Below are 24,798 nucleotides of genomic sequence, written 5' to 3'. Positions count from 1 at the left end.
CAAATGTGTAGAACCCGGCAAACGTGCATCTCCAGCACTGTCATGAAAGGAGGATGCACACTTATTAATCAAAATCAAGTCTGAGACAGAAGTAGAGAAACGGCACCTGATGTTCTTTTCAAGGAAAGTCCCTGCTTAATTCCGAACATATTCTGCAGGCTGGATGTTGGGCAGCTGAAGGGTGATCAGTCTTATGCTGGAATTAAAGCCTGCTGGGATGTTAATGAAGAAGCGCCAGTGGGTTTGCTGGAAGGTAATTCAGATCTACATAATTATGACTTAATCCCTCACCCTTAATCCCTCCACCCAAGTGGAAGCCGCATGATTTCATGCCACACAGAGTACAGCCATGTGACTCCTGTTCCTTTTTGTGTGTAGTGCTCACATCAGTCATGATAGCTTTATTAAATGGTGTGACCTGACCCAATTCTTGCACACAGGGCGCTATCTCCTAATCAAAACTGCAAAATGTGGCTGGGCAGGCTGTGGAGAGAAATCAAGATCTGCATCTCAAATAGCAGATTAACTGCTCTCCTTGGGAGAGCTGCTGGTGGATGGGCGTGGCTTAGAGCAAGCTCAGTTTTTCGTGGGAACAGTTGGAAGTACAGCCTTGAGCAGCTAGTCGGAAGTGAAGGAGGCCTCAGAACTGCCTTCAGAACTCCAGAACTGGTTCTGGGGACACCTATCATGGCAGGGAATTGCCACTAGGACACCCCCTCATCACACACAGCAGGTTTCCAGGGCCAAGGTCAGCCCTCTTTGAAGCACATACGCTTTTCTTGCACCTTCTGAGGAAGATGAGAGACGGACATGGGAATTAGAGATCCTGCAAGCAGGGTCAGCATTCCCTTCAGACAATAGCTTGGAGCCCATTCAAGTACCAGAACGAGATGCAAAATCAGTGCTTGTGTCATACAGCACAGAAAAGTTATAGGGGTCACTTAGGCCAAAGGCCATCAAAGAGGGATAGAGATTATGTCAAACTTGGAGTAGGGAGATGGAGAGTACATCTGGGATGTTTCATAAGGAGGTGACATCTGAGCTTGGCTATAAGGATATGTTATGGGCTGAATTGTATCACCTCAAAATACATATAATGAAGACCTAAACCCCCAGTATTACAGAATGTGACGTTATTTGGAAAAGGGTCATTGTAGATATAAATAGTTAAGATAAGGTCATACTGGTGAGTCCTTAATCCAATGTGAGTGGTGTCCTTAAAGAAGGGGAAATTTGGACATGTACACACACACACACATGGAGATACCGTATGAAGATTGGAATTATGCTGCCACAAGCCAAGGAACTTAACCAGAAGCTAAGAGAGAGCCCTGGAACAAACCCTTCCCTAGTGCCTTCAGAGGCAACATGGCCCTGCTGACACCTTGACTTCGGACTGGCCTCCAGAACTGTGACACAATAAATTTGTTATTTTAAGAAGTCACCTAGATTGTGGCACTTTGTTACAGCAGCCCTAGCAAAGTAGTACAGACTTATAGGACTGTATTTTTACATGGGAGAAGAACACAAGCTTATTCAGTTGAGAATGTGCTCACATCTCAGGAATGTCCTACAGTTCAGTTCTAGTGGAACCAAGAGTCTGAGGAGGAGCTGGGGGAGAGTATATTAGAGTCAGGCATAGAGAGTTTTGAAGGCCAGGAAACTTGTTATCTGGGGGAGTTTGCTTCTCAACTGATTTGTGTTGTGTTTATATTTATTTTACACCTACTTGGGCAGGAAGTGATTTGAGGTGTCTGCCTTTAGTTTGTAGATCATGGGGAACCAGGTTGGGTGCTGGAAGTGACTTGATCAGATCCTCCACAGGAAAATGAACTTGGACACACCTCCTTAGGGAAATGAGAGGTAAGCAGCAGCCTAGGTAAGAGGCTGCAACAATCATCTGAAAAAAAAGCAAAGAAGGACTGAAACAGGTAAGTGGCAGCAGAACAGAGAAGAAGGGATGAAGACAAAAGGTAAAAGTCTTTGTTGACCTGGCAAGTGGTCATGAGTGGAAAGGAAAGGAGAGGGAGGAATTGACCATAATGTTGTCAATATTTTAGCCTGGTGACTGGGAGGAGAGTAGTGCCATTAACACATTCAGTGAGGAACTCCTTCCAGTGTGGGGGGAGTTGAGGGGTTCTGATGCTGAAAGCTCAGCCTCTGTACACTGGTACCGAATTGAATTTCAGAGACAGAGTTTGGGTGAAGTACAAAGGAATAGCTTTATTGCTTTGCCAGGCAGAGGGGGAAACAGCAGGCTCCTACCCTCGAAAACTGTGTCCCAATCCAGGGCAGTTTGGTGAGGAGTTTTATGGCAATGGTTCAAGGGTGGGGTTGCTGATAAGATTAAGGTGTGTGCAGGGCCTGTACTCCTTTAATCTCATCTCAGGTAATCTTCTTGATGAGCTTCTCTGGTTCCTTTAGTCTGGCCTCAGGTAGTCTTCTCTGGTATGGAGAATGCTGACATCTTCCATTTTCTGGGTTTTAATTCTATAAAGGGCTTAAAGACATTGTTGTGTGTATCCCTTGAGGGAATCAGGACCCTGCCCCAAGGCTGCACTATTGTTTCCTGGCTGCTTCTCCCTTGTCTCTGCATCTCTTCCCTTCCCGGATTAGCAACTGTTCAATCTGCCCTTTGGAACTCTAGGAAGGTCATGGAGGATGGAGTCAAGAATGGGGGGGCAGAAAGGCTTCCGTGCCCAGGAGCCCCACAGGATCCTGTTCAGTTTCAGTTCCTTTGCACACACCGACTTTGGGGTATCTATGAGAACCTGAAACAGAGGACTCCAGCAGGCAGTTGAACTTGAAAGAAAATACGGCATCATTTACCTAGATAAGAGAATTGAAATTCTGGAGACAGCTGAAAAGTAACAGTTCTGAAACCATGCACCTCAGATTGGGACTTGAACCCAAGTGCCAGGAATCGAACCCAGCTAAAACTCAGATTGGGACTTGAACCCACACTGCCAGGACTCAAACCCAAGATCTTCCAACTGAGATCACACACCTGGTTTTAGGACTTAATGAAGTTCAGGTTCCTGATGTCTCATCACAGAAAGAATTCAGTGAGAGACAAAATGGTAGGTAAGAAATTTATTTAGAGATTTACTTAGAGAGAAACACACTCTGCAAACAGAGTGTGGGCCATCTCAGAAGGTGAGAAAGGCACCAGGGTATGGGGGTTGTCTGTTTTTGTAAGGGCGGGTAATTTCATAGGCTAGTGAGTGGGTGGAGTATTCCAGCTATTTTAGGAAAGGGCAGGGATTTCCAGGAATTGGGCCACTGCCCACTTTTTGATCTCTGTGGTCAACCTTGGAACTGTCATGGTGCCTGGAAGTTGACTTGTCCACCATCTTGAACCCATTTGGTTCTGATCAGTTCATGTCATGTCCTCGGGCGATGTCATTCTGTCAAAAGTGGTGCCTGCCCCCTTCTCTTCTGTTTCAGTTCTACTAGTCAAGAAATGAAATGGGGGGGGTGGGGGGTGGGGGCGGGGGGAGGAACACTGTTAAATCCATTTGAAGGTTGTTCTTATCTATTCAAATATGAGTTGTTTTTCTTTAAAGTACTATTAACAAAGAAAAGACTTAGTGGAGAAAACTACTTGAACCTTGCTTTTAGCAAAGTCATCCCTCTCTGTGGAAAGCTGAAGTAATGAGATGAATAGCTGTTTATCAAAGAATTTCTCTCCCAACTGGAAAAACAAAAGCATGAGCTCAAGCCTGAGGCCCTGCAGCCCCCGAGGGTGATCTCCCCGCTTTGCTTTCTGGGCCATACCTGGAAGCAGAAGTACAGCCACTGAGAGTAAGAAAGCAAAGACAGACATAGCAGCTAGCTTTCTATGGAGAGTTAATTAGTTGGTGAGTACTGAGCTCTCTGACAGAAAGCTCTGGTCATCAAAGTATTCTTAATTGATGTATCGGGAGAAAGAGACAAAAGAATCAGCATCTGGGAAGAAGACCTTGGAGGCTTTTAGCACCAGAATAAGTACTTTCTTTAAAGCAGAGTAAGAAAAGCCTTGGTTAAGTTCAACAGTGAAGTGTAGTAAAAGAATATACTTAACTCATGCCTGACCATACTTAACTTCTTGTTTGCTTAAGTGATCAGGAAGCCAGGTAAGAGTAAAGAAAGCTCATTATGATCTCATCACCAATACTTAAGCAAAATAAAAATGGGTAAGAGCTCCCATGGTGGCGTGTCACCCAAACTACTCACTACCTCATTGCCTTATCAATAAAAATATAATGTGAGTGTTTTGTTTTTGGGGGCAAATTATGCTCAGAGACTGAGGTTGTCTTTGCCAATATTTTATTTAACACAGGTTCACTGCAGGAATTATAATAACTTCACAAGCCAATAGCATACAGGATAATGTCTCTTAATAAGCCAATGAAGAAATAACATACTCCAATCCAAGGATAGGTTAATCACACTATTTCTCCAGGCAAGGGGAAATGAAAGGAATAAAGTCCAAATTTAGTTCAAGATATATTGGGTTGACCAAAAAACTCGTTCGGGTTTTTCCTACGATGTTACGGAAAAACGAACTTTTTTGGCCAACCCAGTGCCTTTATATGAGTTGGTACTCAGGAGAGATGGCTTGACCAACCAAGAGCTGACGTCCAGCCACCAGAGGAAAAGGCAGAGTCCCTTGTGGTATAAGCACATTGCTCAGGAATATGGCCCCTGTGTTGGTGGGCAAGGTAATCTCCAGGAGCAGCTGCATGGCTTTTGCCACTGCCACTAAGCATCGCCTTTACCATGGCCTCAAGAGTATTTGGAGGGATATTTAGGTCAGCGAAGAGTGGCCTTGCCCAGACCAAAACTCTGGGGTAGTCCTCACAAACTCTGGGTATTATAGTCTAAATGTCCCCTCACCATTTCTTCATATGTTTTGATTGATAAGCCCCCAGCAGGGCCCCTGGGAGCTGAGCTCCAAGTGCTTATCAGCAGCAACAGATGAGACCATGACCTCTTGACACAGCTTACTTCATTCTTATATCAAAACCACTTACTTCATTCTTATATCTTAACCACTGGTGGCACAGTGGTTAAGAATCTGCCTGCCAGTGCAGGGGACATGGGTTCGATCCCTGGTCTGGAAAGATCCCACATGCCGTGGAACACCTAAGCCTGTGTGCCACAACTACTGAGCTGTCGTGCTGCAACTACTGAAGCCCATGTGCCTAGAGCTTGTGCTCCACAACAAGAGAAGCCACTGCAATTAGAAGCCCATGCACTGCAATGAAGAGTAGCCCCTGCTCGCCGCAACTAGAGAAAGCCCACACACAGAAACAAAGACCCAACATAGTCAATAAATTAATTAATTAATTTAAAAAAACTTTTAAAAACACTTTATTTTTGGTCTTAAGTGGATTTGAACTCATATCAAACCAATACACAACAGTGAACCCACAAATAATTTCTAGTAGCCACATTTAAAAAGGTAAAAAACAGGAGAAATTCATGTTAATAAAATTTAATATTTTAATAAAATATCTTATTTGTCAATATGTCCAAAATATTACCATTTCAACATATAATTAATATTTTTAAAATTTTGAGGTAGTTTATGGAGCTTAGTACGTGGGGGCAGAGACTACCCTCAGGCTTGTGTCTTGCACTGTCCTTATCATAGTGCTTTGCACATAATAGGTCCTCCATAAGCATTTGTTGAATTGAATTTACAGATAAAAATCTGGGGTGCCCTGTGAGCATCAAGTTGTACTGTGAAAAGGTTGAGTATATAAAGAACACAGAATATTGAGACATTCACTTGGATTTGAGAGAGAGAGAAATGGGAGGAGGAAGCTGACAGGGGACCAAATTGGGAGAAGAGGTGCACGCCGGGTGCAGTCAGCAGACCCTTGAAGAGCCCCAGAGAAATCAGAGACCCAGCATTATCTCATTATCACATTAAAGAGCTCAAGCTCGAGTTGACTGCCCTTTGTTGATAGATACCTGTTTGATCTTATAAAAGAACAGAACGTAGGGAGAGAAGTTTCCCATGGCTTCTGCAAAATTGCTCTGCATTTCACAGAGAAAGCGCTCTAAATTACAAAACAGAAATGAATGTGAAGTGATTAACTGCCCCAGATTCTACCAAAAGAAAAAAAAAGTGCTAAAAAGCTCAAGTAACCGGTTAACCATTGGAAACATTCAAGAGTGAGTTCCATCATCAAGGGAAATCATGAAAGATACAAGGTGGTCCTTGGCCTGTGCAGACGGTGGCCATCTGAGGAAACCCAAGCGCCTTCTGACCCCGTCCTGCCACTTCCAAGGTTGGTGATTTCATACTAACATATTTACAAGAGCCCTATGTAGGAGTGTCACCAATCCATGGAAGAAGAGACCATCTCTGCCTCTGAACCAATTTTTTTAAAGGAAACCCAGAAGCCCCTCCAGTGGAGACATACCATTGGCCAGACAAGTGCCATGTGATCATCCTAAACCAATCACCAGCAAGGAACAGGACACTCTGATTGGCCTGAATCAAGGCCCTCAGCAGGGGCTGCTGCTGGATGGGGCCAGCCTCCTGGAAGCAGCACTTGGCTTCTGGAAAGCAGGCTTCCTGGAGGGGTTGGAAGTTCTAATAGGAAGGAGAGGTGCAGTGGAGGTTGGGGATAATAGATGCTAGGTCTGCAAATAGCAGGCAATGCTCTGTCCTGGGTATCAGTTTTTAATTCTACTTGTTAAACTAATGAAACCTCAGCTTTTTTCCTCTAAGAGATTTCAGTGACACATGATTATATTTTAGTTTTCCATGGGATGCACAGAATGTGGTAGAAAGAACATGGGCTTTGAAGTCCGAAGACCTAGGTTTATGTTTTTTGCTGTACCACCTACTGGCAGTATGAATGCTTAGGCAAGTCACCTGACTTCTTAAACTCTGTCTTCTGGTGTGTAAAATGGGGATAATAATTCCCATTGTTGTAAATACTAAGAGACAGAAAGCATGTAAAGAACCTAGCACAATGTCTGCCATACACCAGGTGCCCTTATTGTGAAATCCCTTTGTCTATGTTAGAAATTGTGGCAAGGGAATTCCCTGGTGGTCCAGTGGTTAGGACTCGGCACTTTCACTGCCAAAGGTCCGGGTTTGATCCCTGGTCGGGGAACTAAGATGCCACAAGCCACGCAGCACTGCCAAAAAAAAAAAAAAAAAAGATGGTGGCAATATTTGGTGGGCCAGCTGGCTATTAATTTGCTAGGGGGTTGATATCCTAGATTTGTTTTCAGGGGATACACATGATATAATTTACAGTTCCATAGAGTCTTCTGAGAAACAGGGACAATGAGGTATTTTTCATAAATGCTGAGGAAGGGAGGCATCTAGAGTCAGTCTAGCAAATTAGGGGACCCAAACAAAAGGGAAAACATTGGCATGCCCTTTCTCTCCTCACTAGGACTTGACACTGGTGCTTGTTCGCTAGCCTACAACAGTGAGAATGGCTGGGTTCTAAAAGGGCTCAGGTAGTCACAGTCCCCTCTGCTTTCCCTTAGCTCTTGGTCCATAGCTCCATCGTTAGCGTCTCTCACATTGTATTACAAAACCCACCCATCTTGATGAATCATCTGTACTTAGTTCAATTTCTCCTACTAGACCAAGGGTTAACATAGGCACCTTTTCTTCTTTATCTTGTCTCCCTAAGAGAAATTCCAGGAACAGAAGCTTCTGTTTAGTATGTAAATTCTAAAGAGAGACTGCCATTTGCTAACTAAACTGTGACCCCTTTTAGTGCTCTGATGGGGGTCATGGGATGTTCATTTTTGTCTTTAAGGGATGACTGCAAAGCTAACAGAACAGCCCTCAGAGGAGCCATTAGGAAGGCTAGGAAGGGCTGAGGCTCTGACCCACATTTCATTTTGAAGGGGCTTCTATCTTCTTGCTGAGTCATCCCTTTCTTATCTCAGCCTCTCTCAGCAGCTCTCTTTTTAACTGCTGCTCCTTGAGAGGTAGTTCTTGTTCCTCTTTTCTAGTAGAGTGGATCAAAATTTATGGAATCAGCTCTTTTCACTTTGCTGCTTTTCTCCAGGAGCTGTATGTTTACCAGACTTCCTTCAAGAAGAATGTCTATTTTTTTTAAACAGTCCTGATTGAGGTTTGGCAGTCACCTAGTCCCATTTGGGGATTTCCATACATTACTCATGCTGTGATGTTCCCTCTCTTTAGATGGCTCAGTTTTTGAATGGTTGAGCTCAGAATTGTAACTTTGACAGCCCACAGCTCAGATTCTGCAGTCACATAATTAAAATGTTTATGCTATTTTGCTCTCAATTAATACATTAATGGACCTGCTTAACAATGAAATGTATATCATTTCCATATTTAATATTGCTAATCAGGAGTTAGATGGGTGCATAGTCCTGGTGATATGAATAATAGACCAGCACTTGTTTGGGGGAGGCAAAGGAAGTGTGGTAAAACATAACCAAGCTATAAATCCAAGTCCTTCTCCCCAAGTAAGTTCCAAACACCAGCCAGTATCTCAATGATGGAAATTTACTTAAGGCTTAAAACCAATAGCCACACTGTAATTTGGCATTAACTGGACTTGTCTTTGGCCTCACATGACAACCTTCACTTTCCAAGCACCTGATCTTTTTCTCAATAATGGACACCTTGGTATCCAGTATTCTCTGCCCCCTATGTCAAGGTAGGCATCCAGGTGCTATTTCCTCTTACTCTCCATCTGATTTTTCCTACTGCTCCATTCTGAGTTTGCTCATGCTTTCTAAATTCTCAAGCACCCCAGTGCATCCTTTTCTTTCTCAGCCTCCCTCTCTTCTGTTCATCTATTCCTATCTACACAGTTCAAATGACTGCCTCTTACTACAGTGGCAGCCTCTTCAGTGGGTAGTGTTGTAAAACAATATAGATTTTTTTTTCCTCTTTACTCAGAAAAACATATCTTTTGTAGTCAAAAAGAAAATTAGTAGCAGCTGAAAGTAGAATTTAAATGACACTGAAACCTAATTGTTATTCAGCTCTAACTTTAAATCCTACCTTCCCCTCTACAAATTCCTGTTAATTCATCAGCTAAATAATGTGGCTGCTACTAAAGATTCTGACATCCAGTTCTCGGCCTGTGCAGGTTTATTGCCAGGGTGAAAAATACTTTGTCTTCTTAGTTTCATTTTTTAAAACAAGCATAATGAAAATATAAAATATTGCTTGGGATTTATCTAAGAAGACTTGGCAGCTTCTTTGAGAAATGGTTGGATGCGGAGATATGAATCAAGTTTGGAAGTCCTCTCTCCTAGCTTCCTTGTTATTTGAATACGTATGAACTGATTGGGCATGGAGAAGATCTCTCCACCTACATTTATAACTAGGATCCATAGCCACTTATTTCTTTAAAATGTTAAGATAAAGGGTAATTTTGGGGATGGCAAAGTATTAAGAATTAGCCATGTAACCTGGTAAGTTGTGAAGATCGTCATCCTTGGAATAGGTTGGGTTTACAAAGCATCCCACCAGTAGTGCACTGATTATTCTCCTGAGATGTAAACCTGATAGCTGCTGCCTGCAGGTAGTTGGAGATATTTGTGAGTGCAGAAGCATTGTCTTATGAACTGAATCAACAGTAATGGTAGATGGTAGGTGTGGGAAGTGCTGTAATTCTGACTACATGTGCCTAAGATTCACCCCTAAGGTACAAAATTCTAGGTGTAGTTTACAGAATGGTTTAACTCAAGCAGATAGCTAGATAGTACAGGTCCCTTCCAGACACAATCAGATTAATTCAATAGCTGAGGCAGGCTTGGGTATGGATCGAGTTTGCCCATTAATAGTTAGATTCAAATACATAGAAGAGAAATGAGACAAGGGAAGATGCAATTCCTTTGAGAGATGACTTAAAGGAGCAAGATTAAAAGGAATAGAATGCTTGGGTAGTCCCCAATGCCATCTCTCATTAGCCTCTGGTATAAATTATTGCTTAATATAATCCAACCCTGAGTTTACTTCTTATACCCAAATTGTAAATATAGCTCTATGGCTGAATGGTATATAAACAGTGCCTTAGTTGAAGCTATGGAAGGGGACCTTCAGACAGGAACCACAGTCACAGAGAGATGCAGGTGTGAGGGAAATTCTGATCATTCTCTTGCCTGCCCCCCTCCCCCACCCCATCCTCTACCTTCCATTGGCCAAAATCAATTAAAAGACAAAGGGCAAGAGATCCAGGTGATGCAGTCTGCAGGAGTCAGCCCCTCCAGGGATACAGAGACTGGGAGGAAACAGAAGGGGCAGGGAGAAAGGGAGACTATAACCAGTGTCTGTGTCATACAGATTATTAAATTAATACTGATCAGGTGCTCAGTAATGCCTACCCTATAGTTAGTCCCATCTTGTATAGCGTCAGTGCTCTCTGTCTGAAGAGAGAATCTTTTTTCATTTGTTTTGTTTTTTTAAGAATGAAAATATTTTAAAAAGTAGTAGTGTCTTTTCAGCAAATGATATTGGGAAAACTGGATGTCCACATGCAAAAGAATGAAGCTGAACCCTTGTCTTACACCATATATAAAAATTAACTCAAAATGAACCAAAGACCAAAACATAAGAGCTAAAACTATAAAACTGTTAGAAGAAAACAGGACAAAAGCTTCATGACATTGGATTTGGCAGTGATTTCTCAGATATAACACCAAAAACACAAGTAACAAAAGTAAAAATAGAGAAATTGGACTAAATCAAAATTTTAAAAAACTGTGCATCAAAGGGTATAATCAAGAGTGAAAATGCAGTTCTTAGAATGGGAGAAAATATTGAAAACATTTGCAAATTCTCTATCTGATGAAAGATTAGTATCCAGAATATATGAAGAACTCCTACAACTCAACAGAAAAACAAGCAACCTGATTTTAAAATGGGCAGAGGACTTGAATAGGTATTTCTCCAGAGAAGATATACAAATGACCAATAATCACATGAAAAGATGCTCTACATCACTAATCATTAGAAAAATGCAAACCAAAGCCCAAGGAGATACAATTTCACACCAATTAGGGTGGCTACTATCACACAAAACAAAACAAACAAACACAAAACCAGAAAATAACAAGTGTTGACGAGGATGTGGAGAAATTGGAAAGCCTGTGCTCTGTTGGTGGGAATGTAAAATGTGTAGCTCCTATGGAAAACAGTCTGGCAGTTCATTAAAAAGCTTAAAATAGAATTATCTTGTGATCCAGCAATTTCACTTCTAGGTGTATACCCAGAAGAGTTGGGTGCAGGGTCTCTGCACACCCATGTTCATAACAGCGTTATTCACAATAGCAAATGTGGCCTATACATGCAGTGAAATATGATTCAGTCTTAAAGAGGGAGAAAATTTTGACACATGCTACAACGTGGGGAAACCTTTAGGACATTATGCTATGGGAAATAAGCCGGTCACAAAAAGACGTATACTGTGTGATTGTACTTAACAAGAGGTACCTAGACTAGTCAAATTCATAGAGACAGACAGTAGAATGGTGATCTCCAGGGGCTGAAGTAAGGGGCAAATAGGGAGTTATTGTTTGATGGGTATAGAGTTTCAGTTTTGCACAATGAAAAGAATTCTGGGGATGGATGATGGTCATGATTGCACAAGAATGCAAATATATTTAAGACTACTGAACCGTACACTTAACAATGGCTATGACTGTGAATTTTGTTATGTGTATTTTACCACAGTTTTTTAAAAAGCATAGTATAAAGAGCAACTCGGTACCTAAATAGTTAAAATCGAATTTCTCCAAGATGATTTTTATGCCAAAGAATTTTATAAAAGCCATAAATCACTTTCTGAATGAATTCGCAGTCAAGACGGACTCTTCAGTAACTTGACTTGGTCCAGAACGAAAAATCAAAACATGACAGAGCGAGAGCTGCACGAGGGGCCCTCAATAATTAATGAACTTTGAAAAATGCCCTCAGCCTCCATTGATTTATCATGAATATACTATGCATATTCAGAGCTGTTTGTATCTGCAGGACTCTTTACAAAGCAGATAAATAATTCAAACACAAATTTGCTTACCTGGGTCCCTAAGGGCAGTGAGATGCCAAAGGTCAGGATCCTGTCCTGGTCTTCTGGTGGTTACTGATTTCTGTGCTCCAGAAATATACGTTGCCAGTGTCCTGTGACTCACTAAAAGGCCCTGTGGCATGACTCAAGGTGTGGGTTCTCTTTACGATCTTCTTTCTGCTTTTGAATATATAATGTTTCACTCGAAGGGAAAAGTATTCCAAAGCTACCTCTTAATCTGCTTGTACTTTTTCAGGCAAGTGTGGCTTTCTTATTGTTGTTGTTATTTCTTTGTGCATCCTAGACTTTTTAATACTCTTAGTGATTTGCAACATCACAGATCTTAAGGAAAGCAAGAGCGCTCCCCAGACAGTGGGGCATGAAATGGAGGCCAGTGTTCAAGCCCACTTGGCTGGACAGGGTGGTTGGTACAATGACAGTAAGAGATGTGAGATTTGTTCTTTTTCACGGACTCCAAAGGACTTTCTTTCCATACATTACTTAGAAACCACTCATAAGTGTCACCTTCTGTGATGGTTAATTTTACACGTCAACGTGACTGGGCCATGGGGTGCCCAGACATTTGGTCAAACATTATTCTGGGTACAGTTGTGAGAGTGTTTCTGGTTGAGATTAACAGCTGAATCAGTGGACTGGGTAAAGCACATTGCCTTCCCTAATGTGGGTGAGCTTCATTCAGTCAATTAAAAACCTGAACAGGACAAAGAGACTGAATGAGAGGGAACTCTGCTCGTCTGACTGAGACATATGTCTTCTGCTCTTGGACTGGAATTTATATCATCAGCTCTTCTGAGTCTCCAGCTTGCCAACTTCAGGTCTTGGGACTTCTGGCCTCTATAATCACTTGAGGCAATTCCTTCTTGTAAATATTATATATATCCTATTGGTTTTGTTTCTCTGGAGAATCCTGACCAATATATACCTGCATTGTTGGAAAGAATTGCAGCTTCTCTTTTGGCTTTTATAGCAGCAAAAGCCAATGTGAAAATAATCACTTGAATGAGAGTCAAAGATAAAGATTCTAAACTCAATCTGTAACTAGCCATTTGCTTGAGACTGTAGGCAATTCATGTACTGTATGTTAACTTTTGCTGCCTTTTCAGACCATCCCAGATCTTAGCGGCTTAAAATGACCATTTATTTAGTTCATGATTTTTTGAGTTGACTGAGTGGTTGTGGCCTGGTTTTTGCTGGGTTCCCTCAGGAATCTTGGATTGGTTAGCAGGTCCGCGGCTGGTACTGGGTGATGGAGGCTGGCTTCATTTGCATGTCTGACAATGGGAGGAGCTGGCCAAGGTCCCAGAGAACTAAGCCATTGTTTCTCATTATCCACTAGGCTGGCCCTGGATTCTTCACAGGGTGATCACAGTGTCCCAAAGCCCAAGCACTTTCAAGTCTCTGTGGGTGCCAAATTTGCTGCTGTTCTGTTGGCCAAAGCAAATTACATGGCCAGACTTTAGGAGTGGAGAAGTAGACTCCCTCCCTGATGGGAGGGGCTAAAGTCACATTGCAAGGGATATGTACAGGGATAAGAAGAATTGGTGGCCATATTTGCCGTCTACCACCCTGAGTCAGCCAGTTCACAGCCACCTCATTTAACTCTCCCTGTAACCTTGGGAGGCAGGCATGAGGGCCGGCTTGGATTAGAAGTCCTATTAGACCCTTTGAATGTCGGTGTGTGTCTTTTTATTTCTTTGGCAGCTTCAGAGCCCAGATATTCTGTTCTGAGACAAGCATCCTGCTATTTTAATTCCAAACACTCATCTGCACAGATGTGATTTCACCCAGGAGGAATGAAGTGGCAGCTACATTCAGAATTATCACTGTAAAGCCAACCTTTTGTGTAGTCTATTAATATATGTTTATAAAGCATTTACTATGTACAAGGCACTTTTTGCAAGGAAAGGTGGGACCCTCAGTGAAGAGAGGTAACTAAGGAAGTTTGACCATAAGGTGTAGATGTAAGTTGTGTAAAGTGCCCAGAGTATTCAGTATATCAGAGACCAGCAGAGTCTCCTATTAATCTCATGGGAAAGCAGCATCTACGTGGAATGGACTTTGTCCATTATAAGAATGACAAGGTTCCTGCCTTCCCCTCATGGCTGTCAGGATCTCTCACCAGGCCCATCTTTTCTCCCCCTCTTTTAAAGTCTCATCCCCTAGGTTCTGCTAAGACATTTTGACACATGAGGCAGTTTCATCCACTTCTTCACTCACGTCCAGTTTCTCCCAGGAAGGCAGCACCCTCCCCCTTCTTCCCAATTTCCTGTGAGCAGGTTTTATTTCAATATCAGTGAGTTCCCAGAGATTCTTCCTGAACCATCCAGGCCAGGCTCTTTGCCTCTATTTATGCCACTTCCCACTTCGGGACTGTCCAGCACCTCTTCCTGTGTGTCTCTTCCTTTTTTGAAGGCCTAACTCAACTCTTACCTCATCTATGAAACTTCTGAGCATCCCTGTCTTGGGATACAGATTTGATCTCAACGGACAGTTCCCATGGACCAGCCTAGGGCCCTGCTTTATCCACCTCAAGGAGGGAGTCCTGTCTGCCAAGGGTGGTAAAGGGAAAGTGGCGGTCATGTTGCCTCCAACTCAGTTCCTCCCTGAAGGTCTGTAACATTAACTAGAAATCAATCAGGTGGGATTTACCTTCTCCTGTGTACTTTTAATTCATTTAGAAAATCTCTGTATCCTGCTGCCCCAACCATAATGCAACTCTCTTGATTAAAGAGACCCAGACTTTAACTTTTATATCCCCAGCACCTGAAACAGACCCCTCTTGCATAGGTTGTGTAATTAATTGCTGATAATAATGGTCTGGATGTTTCTTGTGTTTTACATCACAGCCCACATGGTTTGCTTTTCCACAAAGCACCACCGCTGCAAACTTGCTCTTAATTACATGAAGTATATTGTGCTTTTTCTGAAGTGCATGGCTATGGTGGGATTTCTTGCACAGTTCATTCCCCTGACTTCTGTTTGCTCTTCCTTCTGTTTTTATTATTTAGTACCACTGGGATGCTTTGGTTATTAAACCTCATGTCTCTCAAATGCCCTTTCCTTTCTATCCCTTCTGTGATGATTTCTCCCTGAATTCCTTCTGGTCTTCTTGGATCGTCTTCTGAATGTCTTCGCATAACATCCTCACATCCTCATATCTTCTTCCAAAAGATTTCATATAGTCCCTTCTGGTCATCATTTTAACATTTTAATCATTTTGACCTTAAGTTGTTGTGACTTCCCTGATGAAATCCACCTTTCTGTCTGCAAATGTAATCTGAGCTAGCAATTCTCGGTAATCCTTATCTAGTCCTCTGTTCAGATTTTATTCATAACCGGATGCTTGCAATTCCTTTGCAAAGAATATTTCATTGACTTGATTTTTCTGCCTTTGTCTATGAGCTTTTAAGATTATCTCTTCCTAGACTGCAATTTTTGTCTTTGATCTCAACATGAGTATCTGATCCAGGGTATCTATTGGTGGGACACCCCCCGAGATGTTTTTGACATTTGCTTAGAACAGATATTATTTGGTTCAGTCTAGTCCTGCCTGGACTTCATCAAGCCTTACCAGTCCAGTTCGTTACTATCATCGTAATCTGAAGACAGCTGATTTCTGCAAAGATAACAAATGAAGTCTCTCAATTGTTGCAGTCTTTCCCCAACTTTTCTGATAATCATCACCAGGTTCTAAGTGTCTATGTGACAGTCTGAAGGATCCTTCCACACCATATTGAGTCAAGGCGGCCACAGGTGATGCTCTCATGACTCCTATATTTTCCCTTCTTAGCCCTTATGGCAATTGAAATAAATGATTATTTATATAATTATCTGCCTGATGTCTGTAGACTCACTAAGCTATTATTAAATAATAAACTTCCTTCCTATGATAATCACCCCTTCTTCATGGAGAGGAATAACAAAACATAAAAGGATATGACATTAATGCATCAAATGTAAGGTTCTCCCTTGTCTTTGTCAGTTTTGGCTGCTCTAACAGAGTATATGGACAGACTTACAGACACCAGAACTTTACTTCTCACAGTTCTAGAGGCTGGAAGTCCAAGGTCAGGGTACCAGGTTCACGTTCTGGTGAGAACCTTCTTCCAGGTTGCAGAAGCCACCTTCTCCTTGTATCCACACATGGTGGAAAGAGGGAGCTATCTCTCTGGCCTCTTCTTATCCCATTGATGAGAGCTCTATCGTCATGACCCAATCACCTCCCGGAGGCCCCACGTCCTCATATTATCACATTGGGGATTGGATTTCAATGTATGACTTTTGGTGGAGGGGGACACAAAAATCCAGTCCGTAATGTCCCCCATAAAATTTGACTAAAGTGAAGTACAGTGTTTTGATTAAGGTTGTGGGCTGGGAAACCAGATTCTCTCCATTTGAGTTCTAGCTTTGTCACTGTGTGACAAAGTGGGTTGAATGGTTTGCATAACCTCTCTCTGCCTATCTTTCCTCATCTATAATATGGGGATAATATTAACCTCTACCTTGTAGGGTCCTTGTAGGCATAAACTGAGTTAATATATGTAAAGTAATTTTAAGTGTGCCCAGCACATAGTTATTATTCATAAATATTAGTTGTGGTTCTATTTTCATTGTTGTTGTTGTTTTTTAAGTTATGTATTTATTTAGTCTGTGCCAGGTCTTCATTGTGGCATATAGGATCTTTGTTGTGTCATTCGGACTTCTTAGTTGCGGCGCATGCTAAGTCTTAGTTGTGGCATACATGTGGGATCTAGTTCCCCAACCAGGGATTGAACCCAGGCCTTCCTCATTGGGAGCTCGGAGTCTTACCCACTGGACCACCATGGAAGTCCCCATGGTTGTTATTATATCAGTGGTATCTTCTATGACCTATCTGCTCTCCCTGTTTCATGATAGTCTATGAAAATTTAAGTGTTCTATCAAAAACACCATGAGTTCAAGGTGCTGCCATCCCAACTTACCTGAGAAGCACTGTTCAGCCTATTTGTCTTCTCACAAAATTGAGGAGGGGTATACATTATTTGCTTTGCCCATGGTCTACACTCCTGGGAAGATTCTCTTCCCAAATACAGGAAACAAAGGGTTCATCCCTGCCTTTTCTTTCCATTCTCAACAAAATAAGGTCTTAGATCAGGGTGTTGGCTCCAGACTGGGGGAGAGCCTTGTTCTACACGGAAAAATTAGAGGTTAGGGTAAATAATACTACCAAGGCAAAGCTACCAAGTAGCTGAAGCTGGTACTTAGCACCCTCCTTTAACCTTCACCTTTTTACCCCTTTCATTCTCCCCTTTCAATAACCTGTCCTGGATGTCCTCTCGAGAGAGGAGCTCATGAGCGTCATGGTGACACCTCCACTTTCTCCTTCCTCTCACCCGAGTGGGGAAGAATCCAGGGCTATCACAGAAAACCCTGCTCTCCTAGATTATCATATCCCACTGCCTTTGCCCACCCCATTGAACTTCCCTAGCTTCATAAACTTTGGGATTTCCTGCCTGACCCCCGACACACACACACACACACACACACACACACATTTTCAGTACCTCACCAGGGCCAGACTCTCTGTGCCTCACAATGTACTTCCTGAGAAACTAATTCATACTTCTGGAGAAAGCAGAGTATTAATGGTTAAGATCCAGGGGCTCTGGATCCAGGAAGACTCGAGTTGGAATTTTGGCTTGGATACAAATTGTGTGACTGAGTAACTTGCTTAGCATTTTTGAGCATCATTCTTCTCCTTTGTAAAATGGGGTTATCAATTCCTATTTCAGAGAGCAGTTGGAATAATTAAGTGAGACATATCTACAGCATGTAGCACAGGTCTGGTTTACAGTAAGCAATGAGTAAATAGAAGCAGTTACTGATGTCTTATGCTAATAGGAAGACTTTTGACAAAATATTCCCTCCTCTCACCTCCCTCCCTCTGCCTAAGTCTGTCTTCTCTACCTGGTAAAATAACTTTTATAGAGAGAATGCCTTCTATTTTGATGCCCAGAATCCCAAATTAGGGATTCTATTCATACAGTTCCAGCATAGGGGGGCATTTTGGTGAACTAGCAAGAGCAAAGATTGAACAAGGAGAGGTGTCGACTTTAGTTCCTGCTTGGCTGCTAACAAGCCAGGTGAGCTTGGGCAAGTCGTTATCCCTGGAGGGCCATCAATTTCTTCTTCTATAAAAGGGAGAGTTGGGATAAGATGGGCTTTTAAGTTCTGGTTCTGAAGTGCTATGATTCTATATGAAAGGGTTATTTTCTAAGTGAGTTCTTTTATTTATGTTTAAGAACATTAACTGATAACATGTTTTTTTTTTTCCTTCTGAGACATCTTGTGTACCTTTATCTTGCCTCACATTTTCCACATGCAAAAGCAGTAGTTGAAGGTAGACAGTGGAGTTGGTCATTCTGGGTTTGGATTTCAGCACCAATGCTTGTCCTTGGGCCAGATATTTAAATTCTGTGGGCCTCAGTTACCTCATCTGTTGAATGGGGATAGAGAGTAGATGTGAAGATGAAAAGAGAGAAACATATAGAAATATATAACTCCAAAAACTATAGTTTAATGTCATGTAGGGCATAAATCAATTTTATTTCTAACCTAGTGAACTTATTTCAGAATGTCTTTCATTGTAGACTCTGAATACCCTGTTATCATCTTAATGGTTCCCTCATAAATTAATGAGTTGAATGAAATCTTTCACACGTGTTTCTATTTTTGTATGATAATCATTGTTTTAACTTTTTGAAATTTACTTTTTGACAGGTCCTAAGTAACTCTGCCTTAAGACACTTTTCTCAATAGATCCACATTGGCAAATCTTGCTTTGCTGGAAATGCTGATTAAGTTATTGAAAACTACAAAAAACATGCTGGGTTTCCATTTTTATACTTTCTGTCCCCTTCGTCCTTATGTCAGTTAGCTATCCAGGTTCTCTGGGGGTGAGGGTGGAGAAAAATCCCTTGGAGGAGTTTTTATCCGCTGGAAAAAGAAGCAAGCAAGCAGTAAGATGAGCCTAATGGAAAGAGATACTTTCATTATGGCCTTTACATTTATGACTAGTGAGATAATGAAGGAAGGTAATTCTGAAAGCTTTCTGTCAGTTTTAATGGGCCCTCAAGCACCGAGAAAGATAATAGTCAATGGATGGTGTCCATAAGGATTTTTTCCCCTCCTTCTCCCCTGACAGCCATTGACAGGATCATTTTGTATTTGCAACTGCTATCACTGAAGCATGGAGAAAAGGCCCTGTAAGGCCAGGATGATGAGGGTGACTTCCCCGCAAGGATCTCTATTGTCATCACTACGGCAATAATAGTTACTATAATTTTCATTCTGCTTTTCTATACAGTGTCTGCTTTGTGGAGCTCAAGGCTATGGGATTTGGGTCACATGAAATCACACGCATAAAATCATGCTTTTAAATCTTGCAAGAGTATTTCAGAAAACAGCAAAGAGAAACTATGCAACAAGATAAAAATAACTACCAATGCAGGTCATTGACTAATACAATTATTTATGCGATGCTAATAGCTTTACAGAGACTTTCAGATACAGTGTCAGTTTGATAGTCGGGTTTTTTTTTTGTTTTGGGGGTTTTTTTCCCCCCCTCTGTTTGGGTTGTTAGACCACTGCCAGTTTTTCCCCCTAGGGACATGGCTTATCTTTTGGGGGTAAGAATGTAAATTAATTGCCTACCAGCTCTCAGTCGTCATCTGGTAGTTTCTCTTTATTATCCGCAATTAAATCATAAGGACAGGAGCCATGCCTTCTATGTCATTTATGCGCACTACACTCTGCATAGAGTAAAATTTCAGTGTTATTAGCTTTCCGACAGACAGCTTTAGAGACACCTAACACTAACTCTGCTTAAAGAGCCTTCGTGAATGAAGCAGGATCGGGTGCTCCACGGTGATCTCAGGGTGGGATGAAAAATCTTTGAGGGGCCACGAGGTCAGAGAAAACAGTTGAATACAGAAAAGGGGGTGCACACACACACACACACACACACACACACACACACACACACACACGTGCATACGAGGACAAAAAGAAAAGTGCACCAATGGCAGCACAAGCTGAAAGCGAGGACTCACAGAGGGGCGGAGACTACAGCCCCCAAAATCCCTCGCGGCGCCTCCTCCTCGGGCGTCAGTCTCCTAGGCAACCCTAGTAAACAAGATGGCGACCTCCGGGAGCGATCCCCTGTTGCCGAAGCCTTCTGGCCTCCAGGGAGGTGTGAGCAGTTCACGAACTGGAGCCCAGTCGAAACTGTTACACTCAGAAAAGGAACGTCAGTCTTGCTGGTCTCCTTTTCCCATGGGGCAGAGACCGAAAAACACTCTCCGCAAAGCCTCCTCCTACCTGCTCCAGCAGCTCATTCACCGCTGTCAGGAGTCGGACGTGGACAGAGATTTCGAAGACCAGGAAGCGGACGAGGGAGAGGGCGAGGGTGAAGTGGAGTCCGAGGAGTCTTCAGAGTCCGAAATGCAGCATTTTGAGGTGTGCCTCCCCCCCTCCCCTTACTCCCTCACTTCCTTCTCCAGCTGTCGGACCCCTCACCAGCCTGCGGCTGAGCCCCTTCCTAGGGCTCCTTGCCTTCAGGAGCGCCTCTTAATTACAGCTCTGAGACTCCCCCCTCTCCCTTTCCCGTTTCTGTTACCCCGTTTCCTCACCCTTTGCCTGAAATATCTCCAAGTATCTCTTTTATTTTTCGTTAGCACATTTGATTTCTTGAGTCAAGTTACACAGCATCGTTACGGAAAAGTATTTATTTGTATGGGAGTTATGGCCTGACAGTGTTGTAAATAGAGTTCTACTTTTGCACCCCCTGCACCTTTCCCTCATGATTGTGAAATACTCCAACACTCTCCCCAACCTCTAGTCCCTTCATCCTCCTTCCTCTAGGAAAAAAAAAAATTACTCTCTTGGAATAATCTAAGTGCTTCCTCGAAGACCAGGTGACTCGAAAGTTTTATATATTCTGCCAGGGGTATATGATGCATTATACAAATAACACACATTGCTCACTGTGGGAGTATTTTTAGGATGTGGGGAATATTTCCAACATTCCCAGCTGTAATGCCTCATTGGCAGCTTGGCCTTTCACACTAATACAAATTCCCTCTTTTCTACAATACCTCTTCTAAACACCACCCAATTCCACTTCTTATGCTTATTATCACCCTGTTCCTTCCTTAGCCCATTGCCTGCCTTCTTGTGCTTTTCCACTTCACATCATGTCACTTCCTTCTCTTGACTTTCTAATATATCATTTGCTTTTTTTTTTAATTTTTATTGGCGTGTACTTGATTTACAATGTTGTGTTAGTTTCAGGTGTACAGCAAAGTGAATCAGTTATACAAATACATATACCCACTCTTTTGATTTGCTTTTTTTTTGATAAACTGTTAGGTTTTCCTCTTTGTCTTGGTTGACAGGAAACATAACTTTTTTTCTTAATTCAATATTTTTTAAAATTTCAGTAGTTTTTGTTTATTTTTTTAAAAAATTTATTTATTTATTTGGTTGTGCTAGGTCTTAGTTGCAGCTTGCAGACTCCTTAGTTGCAGCTCACCTGCTCCTTAGTTGTGGCATGTGAACTCTTAGTTGCGGCATACATGTGGGATCTAGTTCCCTGACCAGGAGTGGAACCTAGGCCCCCTGCATTGAGAGCTTGGAGTCTTAACCACTGCACCACCAGGGAAGTACCAATAGTTTTTCTTTAGACTAAGTTTTTCTCTTCCCTTTCCTCCTCCTTCATACATTGCTTCAAATTCTTTTCAAAAGTAGGTATAACACAGAGAAATGGAATGTTTTCAACATCCCATTCTGTGATATTCTTCTGGCATCCCTTCTGCATTATTGCACCTTTTCCTAGTCACCTTTCTTTCCCCCTTGAGGTCAAACAGCTTTCTTTTTGTCATGCCTGTTCTCTTTCACTATCTCCTTTCCTCATTTGTCTTATTTTTTTCTTGTTCTCCCCTCTGTAACTTGCAGTGTCTTCTGTTACTCTGATTCTGCCATCAACTCCTTACACTGTGTCCCCACTTGGGTTCCCTTCTTTTGTAATGTCCTTTTGTTCACTTTCCACATTCGACCCATTTTTTTCCACCCTCATCCCCCATTTTGTCTTTCCTCTTCTTCTGCCTCCTTCTACATGGCCTAGTTACACATCAATTTTGCTTAAAGTGGACTATAGAAAATTATTACTTATTTTGTTGATCTTTTGTTGATTTACTTTGCAAAACTGTAGCAATGTCTTTACAACTTTGAGATGTTTGTATGGTTTCCACTGGCTTCCACCCCAGAGGAATTAACAAATAAATCACCAGTTTATTATTCTAATTAACGCGCGTCCTTCGGCAATGGGGTTCATTAGTACCATGGTTAATCTGTCTTCAGAATGCCATTAACAAACCTTAGAGGGAGGGGATTGACTTGAACTTGTTAATCCTTTTTGGCTTGTAGGCTGTGTGTGGAAAAAGTTATTTCTTCCATTTATAGTATAAATATTAATATTTGTTTTGTGTTCTCACATTCTGTTTCACCTTTTTATAATGTCTCATATGTTTTGATATGCTGAATAAACCAAAAAGTTTTAACAGGGAACATTTGGACTTTTATGTTCAATGATTTATTTTCCATATCCTAGCCTGATTAAGATTTATAATGCTATGACCGTCAAAATGATTATTAAGTGCCCGTAATGTAATTAGCCTCAATGAACTTGAGGGAGGTAGGGCAGACCAGCTGTTCAGAATATTGCCTTTGGAATTCAAAGATTCATATAAAGCCTTTTGTTTGTTGTGAGATTTTGAGCAAGTTACTCATATTTTCTATGTCTTATCTGAAATATGGGAATTATAATATTATCTACCTTATGGAGAAATGTGAAAATTAAATGAGATCCTATGTGTAAACTACTTAACACAATATATTATTTATACTGTTACTAATACAAGTAATAACTTACCTATTCTTATCTACTAACTGCAGCCCATCAAGTGACTTCATTAATTTAGCCTTCATTAGACAAACATTCACAAATGATTGTTATATAGGAAGTATTGGGTTGGCCAAAGTGGTCATTTGGGTTTTTCCATAAGGTGTTACTGAAAAACCCAAATGACCTTTTTGGCCAACCCAATATTCTGACTATATAGGGCAGAAGAAATGTATGGGCTCGTGATATGTTTCTGCTGCGTGAAAACCACTCTTTGCCGATAACTTTATGTGGGTAATAATGCCTACTCATTGGATAGTTATGAACATCAAATTTAATGGGAAAGTCTGTGTTAAAGTTCTTAACATGGTGTCTGATACAGTGCAGGCTCTCAAAAAATTGGAGATGTAATGCATGATAGCTACAGTAATGATAGAAAAAGATGCACATGTGATGGGGACATACGTGGTCCCGGCTCTCAAGGTGAGCTAAGAGGGTGGGTAAATCATAGCTGTTCATCCTGTGAAGAGATGTGTACAGACCATAGCCGGCTTGCAGGGATGGCGGAAGACTAGAAGGGAGGTAAACCCTTATTTGGGTGCAGAGGTGGTGTGTGGGCAGGCACACGGCAGCTTTTCCAAGTGTTGGGTTATAGGTGAGAGCAGAAAAGGCAGATGAGGTGGGGGCCAGATGGTGGAGAGCTCTGTGCTGTCGTTGGGGACTGTGGACTTGACTTGGAGCAGCAGGGAACTGCTCTTGTGGCCGCGTGGGGTTAGATAAGAAGATGGTAAGCCTGCCTGGAGGCAGGGAGATCGGTGCACAGAGGAGCAGGATCCACGGGGAGAGACAGGAGTCTGGATTAAAGCAGTGGGAATGCAAAAGGAAGCTAGAGATAAATACATATATACATATGTAAGATGAGACACTAATTGAATTTTGGACGTCTAGGTTTACTGCTAGGTCTGTGGCTTGTTCCGAGGGGAATGTGAAGGCCACTAACCACTGTGGAGGACAGGGACAGGTGGAGCTGTGCATTCAGGAGTTGGGTATGTCAATCATAGGCCCCTGGAAATCAGGAGAGGAGGGCTCAGGCTTGGAGACCTGGGATTCATCGGCATTGGAGTCTGCGAGATCATTCAGGAGGAAAAGAAAGAAGAGAAGGGGAAGGCCAAGGGAAAAGCCCTGGGGGTACAGGTATTCCAGAGGCAGGCAGATGAAGAGGATTCGGGGGAGGAAACTGGAAAGGACTGGTAAGAGAAAAAGGAGAAGGAAGAAGAGCTGAATGGGAGGGAAGCCAGGGCAAGAAAGAGTCTTGAGAACGTGGGAGTGGGTTATGCCGCCAAGAGTTGAGTGGCAGGAGACTCAAAAAGGGCTGATTTACTGCCTCTTTGGCGGTCACTGGAGACCTCCGTGGGTTTTGTGATGTGGTGAAGGCAGCAGCCTAACTGAAGCGAGTTGAGGCGTGAATGGGAGGTGAACAAGGGGGAAACTAGCTTGGCTGTTAAGGGAAATTATAGCTATAGCTAAAGGAATAGACAGGGCCGAAGAGAGCCCTTGTAGGACAGAAGGGACTCACAGGCTCGTAGAGCTGGAGAAGTGACAGCTTGGAGAATGGCAGTGGAGAGTGACTAGTTGAAACCACAAGCAAAAGAGGGCAACACTGATGATCCCTGAACACGCTCTCTGGGGAGACAGAGGGAGCTGGACCCCGAGTGTGGAGAAGGAGCCACCACCCTCTGAGACCCCAGCAAGAAGCATCAGGACAGGCACAGGTCGTGGAGGGGCCGCCATCCGATCGTTCCTACTTTGGCTTAGAAGTGG

The 24,798-nt window shown here is 42.4% G+C and overlaps 1 protein-coding gene across 2 annotated transcripts in view; it reads left to right on the top strand.

Moving 5' to 3' along the window:
• Positions 1-20,213: 20,213 nt before the first annotated feature.
• The window catches only part of LRGUK (leucine rich repeats and guanylate kinase domain containing), a 101,184-nt gene continuing 96,599 nt past the window's right edge, over positions 20,214-24,798 (top strand). For both annotated transcript variants that reach the window (XM_057733039.1, XM_057733038.1), the window contains exon 1: positions 20,214-20,534. In XM_057733039.1, coding sequence (XP_057589022.1) covers positions 20,214-20,534 — 321 coding nt within the window. The remainder of the gene's footprint in view (positions 20,535-24,798) is intronic.

The sequence above is a fragment of the Hippopotamus amphibius genome, chromosome 4 (genome assembly GCF_030028045.1).
Source record: "Hippopotamus amphibius kiboko isolate mHipAmp2 chromosome 4, mHipAmp2.hap2, whole genome shotgun sequence".
In the NCBI taxonomy this organism is placed as follows: Eukaryota; Metazoa; Chordata; class Mammalia; order Artiodactyla; family Hippopotamidae; genus Hippopotamus; species Hippopotamus amphibius.
The sequence above is the reverse complement of the archived record's forward strand: the minus strand, read 5'-3'. Positions and strand labels throughout refer to the sequence as shown.